This window comes from Xiphophorus maculatus, chromosome 6 (genome assembly GCF_002775205.1).
Source record: "Xiphophorus maculatus strain JP 163 A chromosome 6, X_maculatus-5.0-male, whole genome shotgun sequence".
Lineage (NCBI taxonomy): Eukaryota > Metazoa > Chordata > Actinopteri > Cyprinodontiformes > Poeciliidae > Xiphophorus > Xiphophorus maculatus.
Genome location: NC_036448.1, coordinates 3320294 through 3332773, shown reverse-complemented (window position 1 = coordinate 3332773; position 12480 = coordinate 3320294). Strand labels below are relative to the sequence as shown.

Genomic DNA, 12480 nt, shown 5'->3' with positions numbered 1-12480 from the left:
TTCTATTCAGACTTTTGATGTTGCAGAATGTGGTTTTACCCAGTAGAATGTTGGTTCAGCGAGGACCAATCGAAATGCATGTGTGACTGAACTGAAATGACGTTTTTGGAAAAGTGCCTTTAGGCAATATTTGTTGTGAAATGGTGCTTTAGAAACGGAATTGAATTGAACTTCTGGTTTTATCTAACTTATGATTATGTTGTTTTATCTATCTTATTTTTAACCTGCATTTTATGCTTGACATACTTATTTGTGTAAGCCTTTTTGTCAACAGTAATAAGTAAGTATCCCTCTTGACATGCACCTTAATAACTGATAAAGACTTTATTTGTTCATCTATTTATCAATCAGGGTACCACTCCAATTTTGTTATACTCTTGAAAGATAATGACAAATAAAAAATTTTATGTAAAATTGACTTTTTTTCTTTTACTTTACATCGTGTTGTGATGTTATTCCGTCATCAAAACATACCTGGAGTGTTGCCTTGATTATTTCGTACATGTTTAAGAAATCTCCCATGGCGACCAATGTTGGTAAAAACGTTGTCAGGGTTAATAGAGGAGCCATGTTGTGATGACTTCCTGAAGGGAGAGCTTCAGAAAGAGTAGGAGTTTCTTAAAGAGACAGAGGCCCAATTTGAAGATGTCATGTTGGGAAGTCAAGTTTCTTCTAAGTCATGTTTGACATACACAGCATTTTTATAACAACTGAAGGTAACAAGATTACTTGATTGTGCTAATAGATGGCACTATGTGCCTGGAAAAACACGTACTACTGCCCCTTTAAACATAGATTTGCACATCAACAGCCATTTGCACACAAAAAGTTTTAATTATTTATTGGATATTTTTATTAAAATTCGTGTACAGCCTGAATGTTCCAGGCATGTACAGCTGTAGACACTATGCAAAAGGTTGTAGGAAAGGTCATGAGATAAAACCTCTCCTACAGATATTTCTCTAGAGAGATATTTGATATTGAGTACTTGGATTTGGGAAATAAGCCATGTAAAAACAGGAATTAGATGGCAGTTTAAAAAAAAAATTCATCTGGTGTTCCTTTTAATTCACTAGTACAGAAGGACACACTTATAGATGGAAATGTTTCTCAGATTTTATTTTGTATTTAATCATAATAATTTAAAAAATCAAGAAATTCAGATGAAAGAACACTTCTCTTCCCTACATTTTACATCAGCTCTAAAAAAAAACCATTACAGTAAAAGAAGTGGACGTCACGTTAAAACTCAAACAATAGTTTTGGATTTCCATAACGTTTGGACAAAACAAAGAAATAGAAAACATGCTGTTTATTGACATAGAGCTGTATATCCCGGTGGACTGGTGCCTTAGCAGAGGCTGCAGAGCCAGAGCTCCTTCTCACACGTAGCCTCTGCCTCCTGCAGAGCTGGACGGAAGGTAGCGGGGGCCTTTCTCGGAGGAGCCCCTGTCTGAGCACATGCAGCACAGGAAGCCCCCACCAATGATGCACATGCAGGCCGCTCCCCATCCGACGTACAAGGCAGTCCCGAATTCATACCTGTGGATAACACAGATCACCGTGACGCCGCAAAGCATACGGTTTTATGATAATAAAAAATGAACAACAGCACATCCAGTTGCAACAGTTCCGATTAGGCTTTGGACACTGATGCTGTTGAGGATTTTATAAAAAGCTTTGCAAGACCCAGCTTTTATTTTGATAGCCTACTTCCAGCTATGGACAAGTGAATTTGTAAGTTAGCTAAATATTTAGCTGAGCTCTAAAAGTTTGGTTCAGAGCTAAATATTTAGCTTCAAACTAAACATTTAGCTGGCTAACTAAATATCTAGTTGGAAGCTAAATATTTTTATTGTTGTTTACTACATGCTTAGTTTGTAAGATAAATATTTAATTTAGAGGTAAATATTTAGTAAAATAAATAAAGTTTAGTTACTAATATAAACTAATGTTATTTAGTTTATATCAGGCCACAAGTCATTTTGCAGCCTGAAACGACTTTGCACATATTTTAAGCTTTATTTTTGCCATAACATAACTAATATAAACTTAGTTTACTAACAAACTAAGATTAGATTAACATTAAATCTACAATTAATCTCTCATTAACTTTAGATTTTCAGATTTTATGCTATCCATCCAACATCTAGAACTACTTATATAACTAATATGAGTAAGTAAACCTTACTTAGTTTACTAAATATTTCATTTGAAGTTTAATAATTAGTCTAGATCTAAATATTTGTGAGCTGAATATTTAATTTGGAGCTGAATATTTAGCTTCATTTATTAAAACTTATCCGTTGTGATTAGTAATACCTTCTTTGGAGCTTTGGGGGTAAATGAGTGAGGAGCTCCTTACCTGGAGTTAGTGGGAGTTAATGGGCTGTAGAAGTCCTGGGCTATTCTGTGGCCGTACCAGGATGTTCCAATCAGGGCAATCACACCTGGAAAACCAGCAGCAAGGAAAGGTGGATCAGAATTCATTCTTTCATAATCCAGGTTCAACTTGCTAAATTATAACGTCAAAAGAAAGAATATAAAGTATTCCTCAAAAGCTAAAAGCTAAATGGTTCATATTTTTATGAAGTCCCTCCAGGATATTTCAATGTGTTGTTGTGATTTTTGAGGCCTAAAATGACTTTGCACATTTTTTAAGCTTTATTTTTGTCATAACGTGGTCTTACAAAAAAGCTGACCTTCCTAAAAAGAAAAGAAAAGAGCATTTTAACATATTTCAAAGTCCTTCTTCAAATACACAGTTACATGAGATGTACCTGGCTGATAGATGATTGGCTCGTCATCCGTCAGCCAATTATCTATCAGCACATTCAACAAACCATCATTTTGCCATTACTTCCTGTTGTCTTCTTCACTGCTTCCACCAGTAGTAACATCCGGTTGTTGATCATGTGACTCGGGATGCGTTAAAAAAAGTGTTTCCTTTGCAGTTGTGAAACATCTATTTAAAAAATACGTCATCCTAGAGCAACAACTTTTTATTAAAAAACGTGTTGTTTTGTTATTTGAAATTGTCATATTTACATTAAGTCCAGTTATTTTCAGAATTTAAATTTTTTATGGTTAACATAAACGCCGCTACAGAGTCAGGTGGAGAGATTAGAATGAAAGAAACTGATTCTGTAGATGAATGATCTTATCTGTTATTAATTAAGTGATGGAGCTGAGTTAAAATACTGGCTGCAGTGTAGTGCACTTAAGCACTTATTTCACTGAACTGCATGCAAAGCACTGTTTAACACATATTTTAAGGGTTACTAGAGACTTTCTAGTCGATTCGTTAAAATGTTTCTTAATGAAAAACTCAAAAAAAACCAAATTGTGTCGAGTCTCTCACCAGCTATTATGAAGATCACTCCTCCAGCCAGAGCCACCTTGGACTTCTGCTGCGGCTGTTCTGCCATACAGGTGGTGCACTCCAAGCCCACCACCGTCACCATCATGGAAACGAAGCAGAGCAAGATGGCTGCACACATGAGCGCCCGGGTCCCCTGTATGTTCGCTGGAGGCACACATATCCACAGCAACATTGAAGAATGTTTCAGATCTTCAATCAAATTTTAGTATCAGACAAAATTTTACATATAAGCTGTAGATTTCAAATGATAATGTTATTTATTAAGGGAAAAGAAAAACAATCCATTCCTCTCTGAAGCAAATAACTGGTTGTGTCGTCGTTTTCGGGAACTTCCGCCATACAGGGCTTCTGACTTGCAGGTCTTTTCCAGCACTTTGGAGAATAAAACAATACTTTGGAGTATAGTTTTAATTCAGTCACATTAGAAATGATTACCTCCCATTGGCCATCAGATTGCTCAAAACCAATAATCCTTCATTCAGACAACCTGGAAATGCTAAGTTCCATAGTTTTACTGACTATCTCAATAGTTAACATAATAAATAATTAATAAAAAATCTATCTATCTATCTATCTATCTATCTATCTATCTATCTATCTATCTATCTATCTATCTATCTATCTATCTATCTATCTATCTATCTATCTATCTATCTATCTATCTATCTATCTATCTATCTATCTATCTATCTATCTATCTATCTATCTATCTATCTATCTATCTATCTATCTATCTATCTATCTATCTATCTATCTATCTATCTATCTAGTTCCACTACGAGATTAATTGACTAAAAACTTGTTATAAGTGAAATAATCTGTCAGTGGAACTAATACTTTTTCCATCAATATTACGGAATTATTGACTTAAAACAAACTCAGATTTCTTGCTGAAAAGTTGTTTGTAACTTAGTTTTGTCTTATTTCAAGTGTACTTAAATATTTGCACTGGAAACTAAACTTGGTAAGAGTTTGTGTTGCTGAAGATATCAGAATGTCCCTGATGTTCAGTGGGACGTCTTTTGTGATGCTACAGCCTGTATGTATTCCAAAATGAGGAATAAATCTACTATATTTTCATGTAACATTCCTACCACAGTTAAACTTAATTGTCCAAATTTTGGAATCAGCGTAAAACAAAATATTTTACTTTGCTTTAGAGCTTGCAGTAAAGCAATCTGACTGAGGAGGGCATCGCTAAAACTTACGTGGCAGCTGAAGGAGCGAGTCGAAGATTTTACACTGAATCTGCCCGGTACTCTGCCACACGCAGCTCTTCCACAGACCCTCATACATGGCCTGAGCTGTGATGATGTTGCTCCCCGTGTACGACGAAGCTTTCCACTCCACCATGGCCGTGCATGCGATTGTCCCAACGAAGCCCAGGAAGGCCAGGGAGAAGCCAAGAAGCTGAACTCCAGAGTTTGGCATTTTTTGACCTTTAGAAGGATGAAACAAATGCTGTGAAGTAGAGAGAGAACGTTTTTAAAGATTGGAACCTGGCTTGATGTTCTTTCCCTGTGGATCACAGAAAGAAAAGAAAAAAACAACAGGTATGCAGCCGTGCATTCCCTTGGTAAGAACCTGGAGGAAAAGGGAGGATCCAGGACTCTCACTGCCTTTCATCCAGTGAAGAAGAAAAATGGTGACACTATGTGGACCTGAGCTTCTACTGCAATGAAGGGAATTGCTTAAAATCCTTAAACTGGAGAAAAAAACAATAAAATATCACTCAGACATAAGTGGGGTTTGCCACACAATCTCCAAAGTCTGTGCAATTTTAGGAATATTCATAGAATATCATTCAAATTAAAACCTTAACATATCACAAACACATCGTTTATATTTAATATGCCGAGTAATTTATTTCTCATTATTTTGACGGTTATTGATTACAGATAAGTGAAAACACAAAATTCAGATTCTTTGTAGAATCAAGTATTATATAAGTCCAAATTTATATATTTTTTTACTGTATGAATGTTATATTATATTGTGATCTGTATAGTCAAAGGGAAGACTGATTGGTTCTGTTCTTATCAGGTCTGACTTGGTCATTATAAATCTGAAACAAACGTTACATATGGGGTTCCTCAAGGCTCCGTTCTCAGCCCCGTTTTGTTTACTGTGTTCTATCCTCTGCTGATCTCCTCGATACCTCTCTGCATTAAAGCAATCATTCATGTTAAAGGAGCCCAGACCAAGTACTAAGTGGATAATATTGTACTATACATGGACATAGTTTTTAGAGGGCTTACTATATTAAAATCTTTCAGTCGTATGTAATATTAAGTTTTTCTGAATAACTTAAATTAGCAGTAAAACATATTTATCAAAATGCCCAAAATTAGGGCTGCAACTTATGATTATTTTACTAATCTTGGATTCTGACAAGATTCTGAGCAATTGGATTTAAAAAAACGCATATTTTATACAATATCAAAAATAGATGTAAAATGAAATTTAACAAATATTTAATTTCCTCTTTTAAATAATAAAAGAAACTTTTATCTGCCTAAAATGCAATGTCAGAATGTGTTTAGTGAATCCTTGATCATTTGTAGAAAAGGAAGCGTCTACAGCTAAAAAAATATATATTTCTAACATCAACAAGTGAAAACATCAACCCTTTCTGCTGGACTTAATATCAATGCAGTTTTGGGTTGATCTTTGGTTTTTGCATTAGCCCATTAGCAATTAAATAGTAAAATGTGCTTGTAGAATTTTTTTTTTTTTACAGAATTTGAACCAGATGAAAGTAAAACTGCCACTTGAGGAGTTCTGGAAAGAACAAATTTACAGACCAAAAAAAAAGGGTTTTCATCTTAGATTCAAAATGGATCTATTTTTTTTTGTACAGTTTTGTCTTTTAGGGTCTGGATTCTCCAGCAAACGGGCATCTGAATACTAAATTAGATGCTGATTATTTCAATAATTGATTCACCTGATTAATTTTCTCATCCCTACTTGACATCAGTATCCATAAATATTGGAACTATTATGAGGTTCTCGATTGTAACTGAATTATTGACATGAATAGATTTCTTGATGTATTATGATGTGACCTGGAACTATAATCTGACACAGTGAGAAAATCATTTTCTCTTGAATCTGTTTGCTTTGTTTTACTAAACCTCTGTGTTGTGTTTTGTTTTGTTTTGCTGAAACTAACAGTCCACTTATCTCAGCAGTAACCTTTTGTGATGTTGGTCTGATGAAATCGTGGCAGCACCCAGGCTGCTGTCCAAAGGTTTTTATCTCTCCCAAGTCAGGCTTGTTGTTTGCAGTCTGCGTCAGCTGCTTTGCCGATCCACCCGCACATTTATCTCAGTGCTATGGAATCGCCGTAACACACAGGTACGTTGGAGTTCTTTTGACTTTTATTGGAAAAGTCGGGTTCTTTTGTGATTGAATTGTCGGTGAACAGAAATTGTGGCAGTTTAATGTATCCACCCCCCATCAAATGTCTATTGTCTATCAATGTCTATCAAATGTTATTTTACATTCTTTCTTCACATTGTTTTTGCAGTAACCATGGACAGACAGTTGGGTCGGACTCTCCTGATGCTGCTTCTCTGCCGTATAGGCATCAGCACCTGTCCATACAAATGCCAATGCTTCACTGAGCTTCAAGTGCTGTGTGCCGATGAGAGGATGTCGACTTTACCCAGGGACGTCTCTAGACAGGTCAGGGAGGTTATTATAATGACGTCCTCCTTGGCGTACCTCTTTTCCCACTCGCTGATGGAGAGCCCACAGCTCACCAAGCTCATCTTCCTAAACAATGCCCTGAAAAGTATCCACTTGAGCGCGTTTGAGGATCTGACCGAGCTCCAGGAGCTGGAGATCAGCGGGAATTCCCTGCTGGATCATCTCTACCTGGGAACCTTCTCCAAGCAGGAGAAGCTAACCAAACTGCTGCTCAACTACAACAGCCTGAAAACAATACTTCCTGGGCTGTTTGACCCTCTGACACAGCTGGAGGTTCTGCAGATGAAGAGCAACATGTTGTCAGATCTACCTCCGTTCCTTTTCCGGAACCTCAGCTCTCTGCGCATTCTTGATCTCTCCCAAAACAGAATCCAAGAAGTCACAGGAGAGACCTTTTCTGGCCTGGCCAGTTTGGAGATTCTGAAGTTGGGCAACAACCTCATTGGCAACCTCACGTCTGACACATTCCGCAACACTTCGCAGCTCATCGAGCTTCACCTAGAGTGGAACGGGATAGCGCAGCTCGACGACGGCGTCTTCTCTGCGTTGGCTAACCTGAGTGTGCTGAACCTCCGTGGGAACCGCCTGACAGCCTTCACCGATAAAGTCTTCGGAGGGGAGCCAACAAATCTAACAGAGCTGAACCTCAAAAGCAACAGACTGACTGAGTTGTCTCTGGAGAGCCTGAGCTCACTGACAGATCTCACATTGTCGGACAACCAGCTTTCCAGCCTCACAGAAAACCTTTTCAGAAATCTAACCTTCTTGGAGAGCCTGGACCTGTCTGACAACCAGCTCACCTCTCTGCCTGAAGGGATCTTTAAAAACCTGTTGAGCATTTTGGTGATCAACTTCCACAATAACAGCCTGACTGAGCTGGACTCCGAACTGTTTCAGGACCAGATTTTACTTAAGAGGCTCTACCTGTCCAACAACAAGCTGGAGACGCTCCAGCTGGGACTTTTCGATCAATTTATCTTCCGTCCAACGGTGAGGCTTCACGGGAACCCCTGGAGGTGCGAATGCCAGCTGTGGTACCTTCACGACTGGCTAATGCAGAACTTACAGGACGTGGAGCTGTTGGACCTGGTGGCCTGCGAGAGGCCAGACTCTCTGAGAAAACGAACCCTGGCTTCCATCAGCAGGGATCAGTTGGTCTGTCACCTGCCGGCAGACCGGATGCCTGAGCCGAACTCCTGCAGCCTGCAAGTATCTAACGACACCGTGGTCGTCAGGTGCAGCGTGGAAAAGTGCTCTCCCCTGACGGTTAAAGTGCAGTTTCAAGAGGAAAATGGTGAGGTTAGGGAGCACATTTTGGAAAAAGAGTCTGATAAAGCTCAATGTAGCAATGAGACGCTGAGAGAGAGCACCATCGATTAGCTTCAAGGACTTTGTCCAGTGATCAAATTCTTTCTTCACACCAGGGGTCGATGATGTTGCCTGACTGTTAGTCAGCACTGTAAGCAAATATCTGACTCCCCGACTGATAACCAGTATGAAGAAATGCTGCTAGATGACAGAGTGTGGATAAAGCTCTTTTTGTGCAAACTTTAGCTAGTTGTTTTTTTATTTAAGGTCCTGCAGTGACTTAAAAGAACGAGTACTGATAAAACAGAAAATGTGCATATGCATTTACTCGGATGCCCCTAAATAAAATTTAGTGCAACAAAATGTCTTCAGAAGTCATCCAATCACAAAAGTCCACCTGTGTGTAATTTAATCCTGGACACACTTGCTCCAGTGAGCTAATATCTGAGCTACCTTTTGGCTCAGCGCTTTAGCATTTTTTTGCTAACCTTGAAAACATTTGCCGCACGTAGTTTCCCAAGTTTATTTTCCGGAAAATAAACTTGGGAAATACAATCTAACTTAAAATTCTTTTTTTTATGACCTTCCAGGTGAATACATTTTGACATTTGAATAAAAAAGTAAAACTCCTGTTTGACCTGTGTTTTTAATTTGATCATTTTGTGGGAGTTGCTACTTTTCTTAAATTCAGTGGCATAAATTGGACAAAAAAAAAGAAAATATGAACCATTTTAAATCCTGGAATTACTCAAAACTAGAACATTTGAGCACTGATTCATTGGCAAACCAAGTCGTCCAAAGACAGTGTAAAGAACACTGCAGATTGGTTTTATCTCATACACCAAACAAATACTGATGCAAGTTAAATCCTGTACGTTTTTGACCAACTGTGAACTCTGACACTGAAAAATCTAAAACATTTTGGAGCAGAAACATCTGCTGGACATCTGTGTTGAAGTTTTGCTTATCCACGTTTAAGAAGTCTTCAAGTACTTAGACGTTTATGTTCATGCTAACTTTTTGTTTTACTTATCACATGTTTTTGATTCATAGTTTCATAGTATCCACAGAGACTGACCGGTCGTCCTGTGGTCAGCACTCTGGTCCTGAAGACTCAGAGGGATGACAAAAGAGTGCAGGAGGAGGTTTCCCCTTTGCACAGCAAGGCACACAGATGGCTACACCTTGAATACAGCACTTACTGGTGGTTAACAAGGGTCGAATGGCAGGGGTTCAATTAGCTCTTCAATGTGATGTGAATGGCATCACATTTAACCAGGACAAAAACAAGATGAAGCGGTCAGATTTCCAAAGCTCTGATTGGATCGCCTAAACTGAAACTAATTCTCACTTATCTGAAACTATTGCTTTAGATAACGGGACGAATGTGGGCTGTAAATATTTAATGTTCTAAAGGAGAAATTAGACTATTACAGTCAATTCAAGTCTATTTGCATAGCACATTTCAGCAACCAGGCAGCTCGAAATGCTTTACACCTTAAAAACAATAAAACACTTAGAACCAATATGCAAGTATAAATAGATAAATAAAACCACAATTAGTGATGTAAGTGTTACAATTGATTTAGTAGACATACAAAACAATCATGCTGACAATCATTGTCTGTAACTGTGTATCCATGCAGGGTCAGTAGACGGCTTGTGAAGGTCTCCAGGAGTTCTTAAAGGGGCAGTCATATGTATTTATCAGGCACATAGTGGCATTTTATAGCATAATGAAGTTACAAGTTCAGTCATTAAGAAAATGCTGCATATTTCAAAAATAAGTTCAAAAAATTGACTTTGCGATTTAATGCTTTGAAATTTGCTTCTGTCCCTTTAAGAAGCTCTTGCTCCGTCCGACGTTCCATCTTCATCACTTAATGTTTTTGCCAATAAGCCTTTAACAACATTCTTAGGAGGACTGGATTGAGAAGTAGTTCCTATGATAAGCTATGGAGACATGCAGTTGCACCAGTTGTGTTGCTAGTCTAATGTTGCTAATTGCTGCTGCAGCTAGTCTGAGGGAGCTGGGTGGGGTAGGGATGGGGTAGGGGTGGAGGAGAGCTGCTCTGTGAGGGGGAAGCTCAGTTGGAGATTGCAGCTCCAAGGAGGAGCTCTATGAGAGCAGGCACCCCTGAATGGTTGCTATGGGAGATTTCTCAAACATGCATTAGCGAATCACGACAATACTCCAGGTATGCTTTTAATGAAGGAATAACGTTATAACATAATGTAAAGCTCAAAAACGTTGCTTATACTGACTATTCTTCCTTTTAAGCAAAATAGACGTTACATTCAAGGTTGCCAGTTCATTACAGGCCAACACAGAGACAAACTCTACTGGCAGTTTAGAGTTTAGCATGGCTGCTAGGTTAATTGAGGGCTCAATTAAGGGATGGGGTAGGGGTGGAGGAGAGCTGCTCTGTGAGGGGGAAGCTCAGTTGGAGATTGCAGCTCCAAGGAGGAGCTCTATGAGAGCAGGCACCCCTGAATGGTTGCTATGGGAGATTTCTCAAACATGCATTAGCGAATCACGACAATACTCCAGGTATGCTTTTAATGAAGGAATAACGTTATAACATAATGTAAAGCTCAAAAACGTTGCTTATACTGACTATTCTTCCTTTTAAGCAAAATAGACGTTACATTCAAGGTTGCCAGTTCATTACAGGCCAACACAGAGACAAACTCTACTGGCAGTTTAGAGTTTAGCATGGCTGCTAGGTTAATTGAGCCCTCAATTAACCTAGCATTGATTAATTGCTCAGATACTCCAATTATAACAATAAACAAGCACAAACACAAGCATGCAGGGAGAACAAACTCATGTAGAAACATCCTGGTTTGGATTCAAACCGAGGATCTTCTTACCAAAGGCCAGATGACAACCTGCCTTTATGCACAGTCACATTCAGTAAATTAGAATATGTGTTCCAATGAGGCTCGTTTGTCAGATTAAAAGTGTCTTTGAAAATAATATCCTAGAAATAGATATTAAATATACCACTCAGCTCCTTCAGACTAGCAGCAGCAGCAATTAGCAAACACCTGGTGGAACTGCAAGTCTCCATATTTCTGCACTAAAAAATATTTTATATATCTAATGTATTATTGTATGATTGGAGCAAAAATACTGGAATGGAATCCTATTCCTTGACCTCACCTTTCCAAGAAAAAATTTTAAACCCATTACAAAACTTTGAATTATTTTAGTTCCTCAGTGCAAATTTGCCGATACCCATCAGTCTGACCCAGTAAATGCCAAGTAGACCCAGTTAAGTGCATTGCTGTTTGTGGTGGTAAACTGGCAAATGTGAAACAGTTCAAGCGGAATGAATGCTTTCTCAAGACACAGTACACTGGAATAACATGAGACACTAATGGAGTCATCCTTAATCCCCTATCACCTGCCAGTAAAAACCAGTGTCTCCCAGTGCTCAGTGAACAGAGACAGAGCGCCTGGGTGCCTCCCTGTGAGGGAGGAGAACAATCTGCTGTGAGATCTCATCTCTTTATCCTGCGCACTGAGATTTTTTTTTACAGCAGGACTCCACACTCTAAACAGATTGAAAAGGAAAGAAACAGGGGAGGAGACTTTATCTGTCCAGAACAATACAAAGCACCAGGGTGGGAGGTTGTGGGGGGGGGGAGGTTCCCACAGTGTTCAGACTGACCAGGGAACATAGAGGTGGAGAGGGCAAGCCACCACCTCAGGACAAGGAGTAAAGGTCAGCTAAGGCCCAGTGCATGGAGGCTAGGGTGGGGGGAGAGGGGAAGAACTGTGAAAGAATTGTGATCAGACAATCTGAAATAACTCAAGACAGCGTCCACATTACCAACTTGCTATCTAAAAATTAAAAATGCATTAAATTGTGCAGAATTGTGTATTTTCTACTAGGCACATAGAGCCACTTTATAGCACAATCAAGTTACCCTAAACTGTTATGAAAATGCTGCATATATCAAATACAAATTAAAAGAAATTTGACTTTGTAATTTAATGCCTGGAATTTGGGCGTCTGTCTTTTTAATAACTCCTGCTCTTTCTAAAACTCTGCCTTCAGGGAGTCATCGAA

The 12480-nt window shown here is 38.7% G+C and overlaps 2 protein-coding genes across 2 annotated transcripts; one reads left to right on the top strand and one right to left on the bottom strand.

The window, feature by feature from the left end:
* Positions 1 to 1102: 1102 nt before the first annotated feature.
* Positions 1103 to 4813, bottom strand: LOC102221567 (claudin-1-like). The gene is made up of 4 exons (XM_005802368.3): positions 4591 to 4813; positions 3362 to 3526; positions 2366 to 2450; positions 1103 to 1542 (listed from the first exon to the last, which is right to left on the bottom strand). The coding sequence occupies exons 1-4, from the start codon at positions 4811 to 4813 to the stop codon at positions 1383 to 1385; spliced, it is 633 nt and encodes a 210-aa protein (XP_005802425.1). The 3' UTR covers positions 1103 to 1382.
* Positions 4814 to 6221: 1408 nt separating this feature from the next.
* Positions 6222 to 8646, top strand: LOC102232617 (carboxypeptidase N subunit 2-like). The gene is made up of 2 exons (XM_014469995.2): positions 6222 to 6739; positions 6912 to 8646. The coding sequence occupies exon 2, from the start codon at positions 6917 to 6919 to the stop codon at positions 8471 to 8473; it is 1557 nt and encodes a 518-aa protein (XP_014325481.2). The 5' UTR covers positions 6222 to 6739; positions 6912 to 6916; the 3' UTR covers positions 8474 to 8646.
* The last annotated feature ends 3834 nt before the right edge of the window (positions 8647 to 12480 follow it).